Raw genomic sequence first — 16,519 nt, 5'->3', positions numbered from 1 at the left:
CCCAGTGGCTTGATTAAAGCTTCAATATCTTGGTTTGTAAGCGGCTCTTGTTTTTTTTAAACTTATTCATGGCTCTCTTAACACCTTTGCCTTGTTTCTCCATGGCCAGGTTATGGCGCTTCTGCTCATCTAATTCTGCCCTATTTTTCTTGGCATCTATTACTGTTTTTGCTATTGCGGCTGATCCCCCGGCCAAGCTCCCAACTGCCCCGAGAGCAGCTAATATGGCAGGGATGGTAAATATAAATCCACCCACATGTGATTTTGTTCTTGATTGCTGTAATTTTTTTAATTGGGGGGTACTAAGTAACAATTTCATACCATGGCCCTTTGCATTACAAGAATTTTTTTCTTGCGCTGCTTTTTGGTCAAAAGACTGTCAATAGTTTTAAGAGATTTGAGACCTGCATAAGGTATTTGATAAATAACACCCTTGGCCTTCATTGTAGGTTTATTATATACATATTCACAACCCCCACCCCAATTTTTGTTTGGTGCTCATAGCTATGGTGGTTGCCAATGCTGCTATTTTTTCACTCAAAGAAGCATCTTTGCTTACAAATCTGCCAAATGCAGCCTCTTCTAATTTCTTGTCTGCAACATGTCTCTTGTCAAGATCAGAATGTGTGTTGTATGCTATGTCATGGTCTCTACAAGCAGCATCTAAGGGATTAACACCAGGATCACCTCTGTTAAATCTATGATCCAGTTTTGTGCCTGGACCACAATACTGATAGCCTGGAATATGTAGTTCAAATGGCAGCTTGTTTATAATGTCATTAACAAGGCCCCGACCCTCAGAAATATTCCAAAATTTAGGTGGTAGAGTATTAATAATTTTTATGAGATATCCAATCCCCTTAGTGTCATTCACTATAAAATTAGACAATTTTGTGCTTATCATGTCCATAATTCCAACCTTTTCATTGTAAAAATTGTTGTTGCCAGCATTTTCCTCCCCAGCTATCACCAATAACCTATCTACAAGTTTCCTGACATCATCAACCCACACAAATTCTTTAGGCAGGGTGTTGTATTGTTTGATTCCACTACCAGTCTTGATCTGAGACCATATGGGCTTGATTAAATTATTGTATTTTGCCCCACTGCTTGACTTGACTCTTTTTTGTGTGGGATCATTGTTCTGGTATAGAGCATCTGATTTTATTAATATTTCTTTGTAATCCTCATAATCTTGATCTGTATAGCTGCCAGGCCTTTTCCTAGTCATCAGTTCCCACAATCCAGGTGTTCCGGCATATTTAACAAAAGCACCTTTTTCTCCAAGTCGAGATTCTGAATATACAATTATATCATCTCCCATAAATGTTACTCTGAAATTGCCAATTCTATGTATGATGCTGCCATCAAGCTCTGTGTCAGCATATAAGCCAAAAACCTCATCTTTATTGTCTTTAGGTGTGGTTAAATATTTTTGAGCAAGAAGACCCAATTCAATAGGATCCTGACTAGCCTCAATTCTTCGAGGAGCAATAGGACTAGGTGTATGAATACTGGAAAGTGGGGTGAATGGATAATCTAATATGTTCCTAGCAGCTACAGGTACAAGCTCTGTGAGCAAATTTTGATTTTGCTCTGTAACAGTTTTGATATTTTTACCTAAATTATTAATAGCATCAATTACAGGCTGTTCTGTTTGTTTGTGTTTTTCATAAATTCCACGGTTCTCTGATTTCCATCCCTTAAATCTTTTTACAAGATAATCTCTTAATTTAAGATCATCAATTATTGGCCTTTTCATGGTTATTTATTTATGTTTCAATGTCTAGAAAATTGTTGATTTTATTTCTGAATTTGCCAGTATTGGGTGTTCTTGTCATATCAATTGTGACAAACCCATAACTGTCCTGGTTCCAGCACTTGCTGCAAAACTTGGAAAAATCATTGTAGCTCAGGTCCCCACCTACATATTCATCATGTATGTGTTTGAGGTTGGTATGGTCTTGATGAAACACACATATAAAATTGCTGTTGTCTCGGATCAGTTGCTTCGGTATTTTTGAAAAAGTCTGTGCCAGGTAGAAGCAATCAATGTTTTTGTGCCGGCCCTGTGTAAAGAAATTTCTAACCTTGTTTTGATTATCCAATATAATATCATCAAACACAACAACAGAATTATCGAGACAGTCATGAAGTGGCTTAACATCTGGTTCAAAAGTGGCAATATCCAATCCATCATATAGCTTCATCAGCTGCTGATATTTTAATTGTTCCAAGCTCTTAGAGAAGATATACAAGTGCCTGTTTTTCCAGTCTAACCAGTTGGGTGCCAATAAAAAATTATCAACCATTAGTGTAGTTTTACCACAAGCAGATGGCCCAACAATAAGACACCTAATATTATCAGGTAGCAACTTGCCATTTCTCTTATTCTGTTGTTCAGGTTCTGGCAGCCTCTTTATAACATCCCAGGTGCTCATATTATTATTTTGTTTGCATCGATCCAGCTGTGTTCTGGAAGTCCTAGCCATTTGACAAGTAACTTGTTGCCTTTTCTGCGGATGATTTTTTCTATGAGATATGTGTCAGGCTGTTTAGTTTTGCTGAGCTCTTGTTCATAGAACCTGCCTTTGAGAATTTCTCCTCGGTGATCCTTTATTATATATGTGTTAAGGGTCCCAGGTTTAACCTGAAACACTGTAAATAATTCAGTGCTCCAGTTTCTTGTAAAGCCTCTCTTGAATAAGTGCTTATATTTGCTGATTCTTACTTGATCACCAATCTTGTATTTGGCCTTTCTTGTTGTTGGCTGGTATCTAGGATAATAAACAGTGCTGATCAATTTTTGCTCATCAGATGAAGTTACTTCAGAGGGTTTCATGTTGATTGTGGAATGGACCGAGTTGTTATATTTATGTTGAAGTTCTGGAAGAATATTAATCCATTTATAATTACCTTGAAGTGTAAATTGTTTATACATAAGATTTTTTAAGGTTCTGTTGAATCTCTCTACAATTGAGGCCTTGAGGTCACTGTAACTCGAGTAATGTTTTATTGCCTGGCTTTTAATAAATTGTTGAAACACTGAATTATAAAATTCTTTGCCATTATCTGTTTGCAAATAGCGCGGGGATCTTCCACTCTGATTGATGATTGTCCTGAGGGCTTCTGTAACACATTTTCCAGTCTTGGATTTGAGTGGCACAGCCCAGGCAAATTTTGAAAATGTGTCTATTACAGTGAGTAGATACTTGTAGCCCTTGTTGATTTTGTCTAAGTTTTTCAACTGTCCACTTGCCATTTCAATCAAGTCGCTTTGCCATAAATCATCTATGCCCTTTGTGACTACTGGGAGTCTCTTAAAATTATGTCGGGCCTGTCTGTGTAGTTCATCAACAATAATTTTTTTAGACATAATATGTAAACAAGAATATTGCAACTATGGGGTGTTCAGCAGCTGATACTGCAGGATTTTCTAAATATAATTTGTCCCCTATTTGTATTTTAAATTCCAAAGACCCATCATCTTCAACATAGGCTGTTTCTAATGTATTGGGATCTGTAAAATCCTGTAACTCTACACTGGTGATTTTCATTTTGTTATCAGCATTTGTTATTGATAAGGTGGGGTAGTGGTGTGCCTGTGGTTGAAGCCAATATTTGATCTTGATTGGTCTCAATGTGCCCCCAACAAAAAATTGGTAATAAAATTGTGCAGGGGACAGCATATATATTTTGCCACCTGGTGTAAATGGAGAATCATATTCTTTGTTGGGGATGCTGTACAATTCAAGAATTACTGTATGTTTAGGATTTTCAATTATGCCGGTTATTTCTTTTTCTGCTGTGAGCAATCTGCTTGTTACAGATTCAAGATGCTCATTGATAGTCCTAACAACATCATCATGGCCTGGCTTGATTTTTATGTCCACAACAAGTTTTTTGTATTGTTGCACAATTTCTTGAAGCTGGGTGGCAAAAACAGACAGAGCATTTGCTTGATTGGATTCCATGGTTCCTAGATGTTGCTTGATATTAGCTACAATTTGTTGCAAATTTTCAACAACTGCCAATTTTGAATTTTGAGCTGTAAGATCATGGACCTGTCTTCTGATATCCTCAAACAGGGCATGCAATTCATTAATATGTTCATTTGTTGGTAGAGTGGCCACTGCCTGAGTGAGATGTTTGATCTCTGCCTGGATATTCTTGATATCTTCTGATTTCAATATCCTATTCACTGCTCTCTTAATATTTTTAAGTTCCTGTGATGTAGGAAGATTTGATACTGTATTTTGCAAAGATTCAAGTGCCAATTTCACATCATTTAATTCAGAAGCATGAGCCACATTTTGCATAGCATTTTGGAGCAGGGCTATATCTGCCTGAGAAGGTGTGGATTGTTGTCAAATTTCAAGTTTTGTTTGGATATCATCAATCAAATGATGAAAATGAGATAGTTCAGATTCAGTGTTGAGGTTTTCAAGCTTTGTGATTTGGTGCTGGACACTAACAAGGGTATCTACAATCCCAGGCAATCTGGATTCTAGTACATTTGCCAAATCACTTTGCACTGCTGCTATTGTACCTTCAAGATGGGTTATGGAACTTTGAATTTTTCCAAAATCTTCATATGTTTCAAGTTGCAGCTTAATATTTGCTACACTCCGAGTTATTGCATTCAAAGCATCAGAAGATGGCAAATTGTTCATAAAATTTTCAAGTGTCTCAATTTTTTCTTTAACCTCGGCTATGGCATTGTTCAGAGGGTCCAGATTAGGTATTTGGAGTGACTGAATCTGTTCTTTTAGAGTGGAAATCACTAGATCAAAATCTTCTTGTGATTTTATGCTTTTGACAATTGTTTGGAGCTGTGCCTGGACATTATTTATTTGCTCTTCCAATTGTTGTTTCAATTGCTCAGAGTTGTTAGCTTGGGTCTTAAATTTGGCTTGAAGAGCTGCTACAGCCTCTTCCAAACTTTGAAAATTATCCAATGTGGCCAGGTCAGTATATTTCTGAAGCAGCAATTTGAGTTCAGAATCAATTTTAAGAAGAGGGTCCATGCATTGTGATTGCAAATTTGTAATTTCTAATTGAAGACTGGCATTGAGTGTAGTTTGTAAAGCTTGTAAATCACTTCTTAATTTCTTGACTGTGACATCAAGCATCAAAATCTCATCACTATGATCTTCATGTCTTGTGTGGCCAAATATATCATTAGGCATTTTGTTTAGTAGTTATTTATTATAGAGTATCTGATTCTTAATTCTATAAAAAAGAGTATAAGCTTGTCATAGGATCCAGGGACCTCAATATATAAGCAGTCACCAGCAGAAACAGTATAAACAGTGCCAGAAACCATGTTTGAGTGCTTAATTCTATAAATATTTCTCCCTATTGAAATCTTAACATCACCCTCAGGGGTTGTAATAAATTGCAATTGCCCACCTACAGGTAATTGGTAATGATTTAAATTATTGTTGAATATGTACAATATTTTGCCTGTTTCATCATCAACATCTGTAAATATGCTGTTCAGATGAATAATTAACAAGCCACTCAGTTTAGACAGCATATCAGGAGAGGGTTGTGGTGTTGGCAGGTCCATAATACCTTGTTTTTTGAACCCAAATCAGTTCATAGGCATGTTTATTTATTTCAAATCATGCTCTGTGATTGGGCATTGATTGCCATTTTTCAAATCACAATGACCCCATGGTAAAGTATGTATGCCACATGACAAAATGCATCTCTTATCATCATGTGGGTCCAGAGCCACTTTTCTTACAACATTTGAAGTCAATAAGTGATCCACACTCTGGATTCTGGATTCTGATGTTTTGATTAAGCTCTGGGATTTGAGGCAATTTTTATAATCTTCAAATTCAAGCTCTTTTTCCACAGCTACTTTGCCAATACCCTTGGCCTTTTTGACAACAGCACTACATGTTTTAAAACTGTACATCTTGGCACTTAACCCAGCAAATTCCACAATAACATCACCATGTGTCTCATCTTTTAACTTGCCAGGCACCTTTTTGTTGTGGGGTTGAATCTCTTTATGTTCACTGGTATCAAAGTATTGAAACAATTCAGGCTGTGCTATATCTTGATAAACATCTTCTGTTTTAATATCAAGAACAAAACTATCCGTGTCCATGTACATCAATTTTATATTATCACCATAAAAAGGTTTCAACACATCATAATACAATATTAACATATGTAATTTGGCCAAATCCAATATTGCAGCCCCTACACAAATAGGTTTATCAAACTTAATCTTTGTTTTTTTCATGTTGAAAAGTGCCATATTTTCATCATAAATTCTTCTATAATTGAAATTAGGCTTTGCAACCAATTTTTTGCTCAGGCTGGGGTCAGTAATTATTTTAACATCGGTATGTTTTCTGACATTTTCAATAGTTTTGCCATACACAGAATTAACCATCAATTTAAACAAGGCCTTATCAAATTGGCTCTTTGCAGATGTTCGAAGCTCTGTATTTGTATCAATGTATGGTTTCAACCATCTTGAGTGCCTGAATCTCAAAACTTTGCCAATTTTGGTCACTTGGACACCATGTTTCATCAGGAACTGGAGGTTTTTGTAATATATGACATAGCCTTGTTTTGGCTCCAGAGTCATCATCAATTTCTTCTGTTTAGAGCCAGGTGAGCACTGAACCTCAGGAATTGGGGGCAGATCAGAAAATTTGTTGTGCAAATCATCAGGAATTGTCAGATCAACCTCTAAGAAGAGGCCATAATCACTGTCATCAAAGTCCTGAAGATCCTCAATATTGAAATCTTCAACCCATTCAAACCCTGCATATGGCAGTTTTTGCATCATGGCATGACCATAGAGGCTGTTGGCATCTACATACAATATATAATTTGATGGCCGTGCTGGATCATAATCAGGCATATATTTGTTATTTGCTCTGGCATATCTCTGGGAACATTGCACCATCCCCCCTCTTATATCTTCCTCCATAAACAGAAACATATCTTGATCTTGGATCAGATCCAATGGCATTTTAGTGTTTAAAAACATTGCAGCCCATGCTAGGCCCGGGGCACTGTAAAAATACACTGGGTCCAGCCTATAATTTTGCATAGAAGATTTTCTGAATGCCTGCAATATATCAGCTAAGAGGGTCACATCAAGTTTCAAATATGCCATGTGATAATCACCAAATGTCTGGCATTTTAAATTGTTCCACATCAATTGGGGATGGTGATAATCATCATCAGTGATTCCAGATCCTCTGATTTTGCTGTAAACCTCTTCTTGTGGTGGCAGGGAACACTCATCAAATTTAGAAAAATCTGTAACATAGTCATATGGATATACACCCTTCCGCCTAATTAATTTCAGGTCCTGATTTGGAAACAAAGCACATGTGATTTTGAATTGATCATCAGATAATTGAGTGGCCAGTGTGGCCAGGCTAGCAGATAAAATTCTGTAAGAATCAAGAAATCTTATGTGAATAGGAACACCATTAACTTTAATTATTTTGCTAATAGCAATATATTTCTCATCATTTTCAGCTAAAATATTTAAATTCTGCTTGTCAAACCCCTCATATGTGATCAGATGATGAAAATCATAATTGGATGCTCCATGGCAAAATATGGGGACAAATCTTGGTCTCTTGATCTTAATATTACAGCTATTACACAGGGCCATTTTGAATTTACCATCTGTATGAGAATGGTGTTTCACCTTGATATTTGTATCTGAAAATTCAGAATCACATACCGGGCATTTTTCTGCTTTGTTGAAATCTTCAATCTGTTTCTCTGTTAAAGGCAACATGGGTTTTGATTTTAATAAAATATTAGATGCTATGTCATGGCACTCATTTTCTATTCTATGTGCAAATATTTTGATGGCATCTGGCCCCATGTATGAATCTTTTTTGGTAACAACACCATCCTGTACAACCACATAACAAAAGCTGGAAGGTTCATGTAGCTGGTATGGTGTAATTGAAGATTCTTCAGGATCTGGATTGCAGGATGCAAGAGATTTGAGGATTGATTCTAAATCACAGACAATATATGCTGGGTGTTCCAACAAGGCTTCAAACTTTTTGAATTTGCAATTTTCACTTGGCATTGGCATCACCATATGAACAGGTTTATGGTTCCCACAGTATTTCAGATGCTCAATTAACTTGTTTTTTGCAATTTCTGCATTTTTTTCCCGAACCCCATTCACCATTTTTTGACCATCAAGTACAGTTAAACATCTTCTGCACAACTTAAATATTCTATTAGATTTGTCTAGTTGTGTTCTGACCAAAGCTTCAAGATTATGTATCAGAGTGTAATGATATGTGCCATCCCCTTCAATTAAGAGCAAATCAATCGGAACAGCAGAATCATCATCAAATATACTGATTCTGAGAGGTTCTATCGGGCAATTGCCAGTGGAACAAATAAATACATTAATAGATAATTGTTTGCTATTGATATGCCTGGCCCTTTTTTCAAATTTATCAATATTCTGAACAGACATTGGATATTCCAAACCCTCCATTGCTTCATCAAAATCATGTTCATGTTGTTTGTAATAACTTATTCTTTCAGGATGCCTTGAAACTGGGTACAAAGCAGCTAAAATACACCACAAAAAGCATTTCTGGTCGGTATTTTTTATATTAACCACGGCTGTTTTGTTTTTAATATTGGCAGGTAATGGCAAATATGTAGATCCTTGTAATGGGCTGAATTCAGAAATATTAACATAGAGCCTGTGTGGAGAACCGCATAGGCTCCATCCAGACTCTTTTGCTGCAAATTCAGAGTGTTTAATGTTCAATTGATCTATCAACCTGCTTATTATTGTGTCTGAATTTGCATTTGAATATACAGGTACAGTTTCTGTTATGTGGGGCTGTATAAATTTTGTGCCATTTGGTTTCTTATATTGAGTATACAATTTGAGGGACAGCTTATAAGGGCCATTTTGTGCATTTAGAATTGCCTGCAGATCAGGTTTTTTACTGTTCAAAAAATTCTGAATACCACATCTTGGCTCTGATACAAACCGATAATCTCTAAGTTGGGCATTAAAACTGCTATGGATAGGTGCAAAACATAGCTGCTTTGCAGGTCCAGCATTAACAGGTGCTTCATGCTTCCTCTTCAGACCAGATGTGGATGGTTGTGGGGGCAATGTTGATGACTGTGCAGAACAAGTATCTTTATGTGTATATGTGAAGTATTGCATGTTATATTTTCTATGGCATTTGGGGCATATTTTTGTGGGAGTTCTGTATTTGTCTGGGTCACAAATCTTTTGGTGCTTGGCCCAATTGGGGCTGGATATATTTTTATTGCATTGATTACAATATTTTTGATTCGGCATTTTTGTTGTTGTTTATTATATACAATTTCTTGGGATTCAAATCAAAATTCTATGCTTAATCAGTTGGGTTCAGCAGTGTGATATGTGTGTGTGTGTGTGTGTGTGTGTGTATGTGTGTGTTAATATTTTTGGCTTTGGTTTTTATATAAAATTTCTTGGGGGTCAAATCAAAACTCTATGCTGGATAAAAATATTAGTTGGGTTCAGCAGTGTGCTTTGTGTATGTGTGTGTGTGTGTGTGTGTGTGTGTGTGTGTGTGTGTGTGTATGTGTGTGTGTGTGTGTGTGTGTGTGTGTGTGTGTGTGTGTGTGTGTCTTGGCCTAGTTTTAAGTGTGGCCAAAAAAAATAACAAGAGGAGCATATTTTTGACAGGATTATGGACAACAATCTCACAGAAGTGCCTTTTATAAGTGTGGTCTCATCAATCTGAGGGGGTTCATACTTTCTCATGGAATCCATGAGGGCTTTTTTACAAAAATCTTGGATTAGACAGGGTTCCACACTTGAGCAAAAAGCTCATATGGGCATGTTGAGCTAGTTTTAAGTGTAAACAAATCTGCTTGAGGGGGGTTCATACTTTCTTGTCCTGGCTATAGCATCAATTACACTACTTACACTTCAGGTTTTAACTATTCCATTTACGATTCAATACAATCCTTCTAACCCAGAAATGTCCGTGACTGTACAAGTACATAAAAGCTTTTTCTCATGGTTAATATGAACAGTTGACCCTTAAAGAAAAATCTCGTGTACTAAGGACAGCGGAATGAATCTTTGATGTTTATCAACTTTTCTATTTGTAATTTAAACAGCTTAGAATTTTGGCATTTTGCTCCCAATCTTTGCGTTTTCCTTTTCAGAGAATCTGTCGGATGAGGGGGTGGTCACCAGGCGATCCTAAACACCAAGAGACACGAGACATCTTGCTGAAGGTTTGGGACGGTCTCAGGCAACGAGCGGATGCAAATAGGGATGGCCAGGTAAGATACACTGTGCGTGTGTTAAAGTGTGTATGTGTGTGTGTGCTATGCGAGGAACTGTGTATAAAACACGTTTCTGGCTCTACAATCCGAGGAATGTCAGGGTGATGTCTCTCACGTGCCTCTAAAGAAGCTAAGGAAGAAAAGTAGTGCTTAATCTCAACAAAATCATTGGTTTTAGAGTAATAAATTAATTTAAGTAATGTCCTCGGTTTGTAGGTTTATCGTTAATGTCCTCGCATTGTAGGGAGACAAACAAGTGTATATGTGAGTTTAAATCACTGAATATATTGCAACGTGCATTGAGGAAGTCTGAATCATAGTGGATGTAATGTGATTATCACAACTCTTTGGTCGGTTTTGTCCACTAAATATTCATTGATAAGAACCTCACATCTGTTTATAGGGACAGTGGCGTCAACTTATACGGGCCTGTGGGGCTCGAGCCTGCCCAATAATTTGCAAGTTATTATATATTATATTAGAATAATGTCCCCGAACTTAAGAACAAAAAAAAATGTTTCATCGGTGTACTTTCCAAAAATTCTCACAGCTTATTTACTGACAGTATTAACAAAATATTTCATGATAATTTGTTCCATCTCCCATATGACACTTTTTAGTGTCCCATATTATGTACCCTATCCGTGGTCACACAATTATTACGAAAGTAAGGACTTATAACTAGGATGAGGATCGATAAAAACTCTCAAAATAGGCAGGCAAATTAGCAGCGAAAGGTACAAAATAAGCACTAATATTGATAAACCGACAGATTTTTCATAATTTTCCAGGATTAGGCACTCAAAAAACAGTTATCTTCGAAACTGGCACTTGTGACTTAAATAGTCAAAAAACGCCACTATGCAATTCACGTTTGACTCTCAGAAATGGCCTTAAACTATATTTAAAACCAAAGGCCTAAATTTTCTGGCATATGGCATATATTACTGCATAAAACTGCAAAACAAATCTCTGAGTTCAACCTGCTTAATGCTTTTTTCCCCCACTAAGTTAGAGCCGCTGTAAAGGGATAACGATGGAAAAATCTATACTCCAAAAAACTAACACTATTCTTCGAAGTGGCGGTTTGACGTCATACCTAATGTGCCACCGTAGAATATCTATAATTGTAGGAAGGTTAGAACTAGTAGCCCAGTGGCGGAGCACTGGCAGTACGTCATAAAATAGTTCAGTTAAATACTGTTCGGGCCCGCTTACCAACAGAAGCACCTCTTCAAGTTTCGAAACGCAGTGTGTAGCCCTCTCAGGAATGGTTGTGATCAGTGATGTGCCGTAGACTATAAGTTTACGTCTACATGCGTTGTCTACACGTAATCTACGTGTAGATTACATTGGGCTGTAGTTTACATAGACTACGTAGACAATCTAAAGTGCATTAAAATTAATTTTCATGGGTTTCATGAAAAGAAAGTGACATTTTCAGCTATATTGGTTCCTAACGAAATGAAAAGGATCTTATTTACAACAAAATCTCTTCTCTTCTATCATCAACTATGAAAGAAGATAAATAGTATGCAAAAAACAACAACAGATGGCAGTCGTGAGGCAAGAGTGGCCTTTTCCCCATAAAACACTAGAATATTTCCTATATTAGGTTTCTTCCTAGGTGAGAAATTGTTCGAATTTGGAAGAAAGGGTATGAAAAGTTCTCTTCACACATCAGCAACTGATACGCAGTATAATTTTCTTTTAATTCCACGGCGCTCTTTGCTAAGTTATCAACTTTCGCCATGTTGTTTACATAAATTACGTAATCTACGTGTATAAAATTGTCTACGTGTAGAATGTAGACTATCGTTGTTTACGTGTAGATGCACATCACTGGTTGTGATGCTACAGACACGGTACACATGATCGAAACACTCTAATATACGTATTTCCTTCCATAATGCAGCGTTCAAAGCTGCTGTATGTTCTCTGGTAACGTCACAGACTATTAACTCGTTTTATATATTAGGCACTAGCAGGGTGCGAAATCATTGAAGACTGGTGAGGAGAGGAAGATCTTAAAATACATACAGTGAAACATCGTTAATCCGGACTAATGGAGGGGGATAAGTTGACCGGTTTAATGAAAGTCCGGGTTAACTAAAATAACCTAAGAGAACAGTAGAAAGTGCATTAAAACTCCGTTTATAGCAACAAAACATGTTTATTATTGTGTATTTAAAGGTCATAGGCTTAAATACACTATACAGTACAGTAAAATGTAAAGTAATACTGTACATACAATGCAGTACGAGGGTATTCCTGTGTCTTCCGAAAGCATTCTTTTTTTTCTTTTTTTGCCTTTTGCCTGTCCGGATTAAGCTAAGTCCGGCTTATTGGGGTTCGGATTAACGAGGTTTTACTGTATTTAAAAAGTTATTCAACATCAAAGTAAATTACTAAATATTTAAAAATATAAAAATATATACATAAACGAATTAATTTGTTATTTTAACATATAAATATATCTGATATTTATTAATTAGCAAAGTCATTTTTTTACTAACTGGGTAAAGGTGTTAAAAAATATGAATTAGTTTTATCATGTTTAACTTTTTGTTTAGTTTTTACTTTCTATTTAATATAAATCAATTAGATTTCATAGTTATTTTTGTCTTGCATTATTCTTTTGTTTTCATTGAGAGTATATTATTATTCATTATTCGTGTAGATTGTTAATGATCTCTTGAGAGAGAGAGAGAGAGAGCGAGAGAGAGAGAGAGAGAGAGAGATAGAGATAGCGAGAGAGAGAGAGAGAGAGAGAGGAATCATTTAACACTATCAACCACACCACACTGTGTGTGTTTTCGATATTATCCTTAGTAAAATATATTTGAAGTCAAAACTGATTGATTCTAATTTGTTGTAACAACAACTCCCCCCCCCAACCCCCCCCCTCGGAATTATTTTGGTGGGGGAATTTTTGAGGCGGGTACAGGATTTCGCATTCTGGGCACTAGAGCCCTGCAAGTCTTATGGCGGCCATCTTGGCTCCAATTGCATAACTCACTGAACAGATATATTCCTCACACATGACAGTACTGAGGTGTGGATCACGTGCAAAATGCTCACTATTACCATACCATTACATTGCTCTATGTTATTACTTAAGCAAGTAATGATTGCATTATTTACTTCCAGGTGAGCCACGAGGAATGGTGCTCCATGTGGGACGAGTACGCTAAGAACACTGACAACGCATTGGAGTGGCAGCAGCGATACATGGAATTCATGTTTGACTTGGAGGATACATCAGGTATCACATATCTTCTTCCCTTGGTAACCTTATGGTGTTGCGTATTCATTTCATATCGAAGCCATAGAACTTTACAGAGCCGTACAGGTTGATGTCGCAAATAGGCTGGGTTGACTAGGCCTATTTTACAGGACCTGGGTTTTTGATGTTTGAAAACGAATATAAAAAAACAGACACCCTTCCTTGAAGCATTCGAATATACATTATGCTTGAAATCTGCGCTACTTATTTGTAATAGGGTGACCACAATTATTTGTGTCCCAAAAACGGGATAACCCCTTGAAAAAGTGGCTAAGTCTACTCATAAATTTTTTGTTATTATTTTCTGTCCCGGTCAAAACGGGACTTATTGTCACCCTAATTTGTAAACTATTAACATACCTATATTAAAATTGGTATTGTTAATAAAACATTAAAATGCTGATCAAGGCAAACTTTTATACTATAAAAAATATACATAAAAACGTAACGTTTCAACCCTCAAATTCACAATAAATAAATCCCTGTTAGAGGGTTGAAACGTTACGTTTTTATGTATATTTTTTATAGTATAAAAGTTTGCCTTGATCAGCATTTTAATGTTTTATTAACATGGAAATAAGGCTTAACAGTGTTACCATTGGTATTGTTACACATTAATGCACAATATATATGATAATAATTTTCTGTTCCATGTTTGTGATATGGCATGCTTGCTAAAAGAGCAGATTACTTTTCTGTTCATAAACTTAAAAACTTGGAAATGATAGAAAGGTTTACTGCGTCCTTGTCGGGTAACCTGATGATAAGAGACCTGTAGGAAGGTGAAGGAAAAGATAGAATGTCAATATTAAGATGGACATGCAATAAATTGGCAAGAATGGTCATAAATAATTTAATCATGCCCGAGATAGGGACAGGTGGAAGACATACATATTGCTGTAGTTACGAAACTTCAGTTTTAGGAATGCCAGAGAATTATGTGTGGTTAATGCTAAAGTAAATGTCATGTTGTATGTGTGTTAATACTATCGGAAAGCTTATTTACATGCTTTACAGCTTTACAATGCATATTAATTTGTGCTTCCTGTTCAAACTATGTTATTTACAAGCATCAGATGGCAGCAAATGCAGGTTGAATAACAACTACAAAAAGAACTTCCATTCGTTAGCCACACGTAACACGCGATGCAATGCAATAATACTTTTTTATTACAGGATTAAACTTAAACCAATGATTTATATTAAAGAATAATTTGAAGTACATACATGAATATGTTTAAAATATAGATGTGAATAGATTATTACGCTCGGGAAGTATAATGCTGCAATATATAATTGTCAAGAAGATGAGACTATTCTTCCTTGTACTCAACGCTGTCTTTTTCTAGGTGATGGTTGCATAGACGAGGAGGAATTCACCTCAGTGTGTTCAACTTATGGGATATCGCCTGCGGAGTGTTCAAGAGCATTCAACAAATTTTCAAGGGTAAGTACTGTAGTTTCTAATGCACATACACATGGTTGCCAACTCCTAAGAATTCAGGTAGCCAACTTCTAAGAATTCAGGTTACCAACTCCAAGAATTCAGGTTGCCAACTCCAAGAATTTAGGTTGCCAACTCCAACAAATCAGGTTGCCAACTCTAAGAACTCAGGTTGCCAACTTCTAAGAATTCAGGTTGCCAACTACTAAGAATCCAGATTTCCAACTTCAGAATCGACACATTTTCTTATTAAAATGAGTAAATTTATTCACAGTTTCTAATGTTTACTAATATTTTTTCTTCTGTATTTTACTCAAGGGTTCAGGCTTCGTAGATGGTCTAGCTAGCCTAAAATATACTCTGCTGGAGTGTGCATAATTTTCATTTTCAGTCATACCGTGAAAAATTGTGATTCTTATGCTAGTATAGACAGGCCCTTCGTCATGTGGCATGTGGTTATAGGTTTTTAGAGTTCAATTTCCGATAGCCAAAAAAGGGCAAAGCCAAATTCATGTAGAATGGAAATTTTTTTCCAGCACAAATTTTCAGTGGAAACTAATGTTAAGGGACACATATTTTTCTCCTTAACCTTTACCTGTTGTAAAACGATATCCGCACATATCAGGCAACACGCAACCCAACTGAATATTGACTCAATGTTTGTACTATACTTGAAGTAAAGACTAATAGTGTGAGAATTAAACTGCATATAGAAAAATCACTTCTTGTGTGGTCCTTTCTTTCTTTCGCCAATAATGAACATACGTACAATTTCCTTAAACATTTCACAAAGGTCTTTTTTGAAAAAATCAAACCCCTTTTCAATATATTCTAATTTTATCTAAATCTTTAGATTAATTACGACAGCTTTTACGATTAATAATTACGTGAAATAGATGAAAGAACGGAACAAAATACCATGGCAGAGGGACCAAAATATAGAATCTTTGGACTGGCTTTTGGGTGGTCATTAAGAAATATATTTTAAGGCAAGAATGTTGTTTACATAAAATTGAAGCAGGGACACAGATTTTTCGGTGTAACTGCAAGACTTTAAAAAGGCTTGCAACATTTCAAAAGCTTCTTTTTTTTCTCATCCTCTGGGTCCAGAAAGAAGTTCACATAAAATGTCACATTTCAAAGTGCTATGATGGATGCTACATGATAATAATTTGGGAGTTATTTAATGTCATTAATAGAATCTGTTTATGTTAATTCAAACAATAAAAGTATCTATATAGGTTGGAATCGGTCAGGGTATCGGTATCGAAAAAAGTGGTATTGGGTCAACCCTAAAACACACAGAAATAATTTTGAACTAGTTATCATGAATGAAGCACAGAAATGGCTACACATTTCCTGCTTCTCTACAGTTTGTGCGCAGGCATTTTTTCCCAATTTTCTACAATTGTGTACTGTAAATCAATAAATGTAAAATTTAATATGTATTCTTTATGCAT

General features: G+C 36.1%; 1 protein-coding gene across 2 annotated transcripts in view; it reads left to right on the top strand.

Annotated features, from left to right (window-relative positions):
* Scp2 (Sarcoplasmic calcium-binding protein 2) overlaps positions 1 to 16,519 on the top strand; it is a 411,658-nt gene that overhangs the window by 392,224 nt on the left and 2,915 nt on the right. For both annotated transcript variants that reach the window (XM_083110730.1, XM_083110732.1), the window contains exons 4-6: positions 10,207 to 10,326; positions 13,480 to 13,594; positions 14,965 to 15,062. In XM_083110730.1, the coding sequence (XP_082966856.1) occupies positions 10,207 to 10,326; positions 13,480 to 13,594; positions 14,965 to 15,062 (333 nt within the window). The remainder of the gene's footprint in view (positions 1 to 10,206; positions 10,327 to 13,479; positions 13,595 to 14,964; positions 15,063 to 16,519) is intronic.

Source organism: Lepisma saccharinum, chromosome 24 (assembly GCF_977018435.1).
Source record: "Lepisma saccharinum chromosome 24, izLepSacc3.1, whole genome shotgun sequence".
NCBI classification, from domain to species: domain Eukaryota; kingdom Metazoa; phylum Arthropoda; class Insecta; order Zygentoma; family Lepismatidae; genus Lepisma; species Lepisma saccharinum.
Note: the sequence above shows the minus strand (reverse complement) of the source record. Positions and strands in the feature narration are given on the sequence as shown.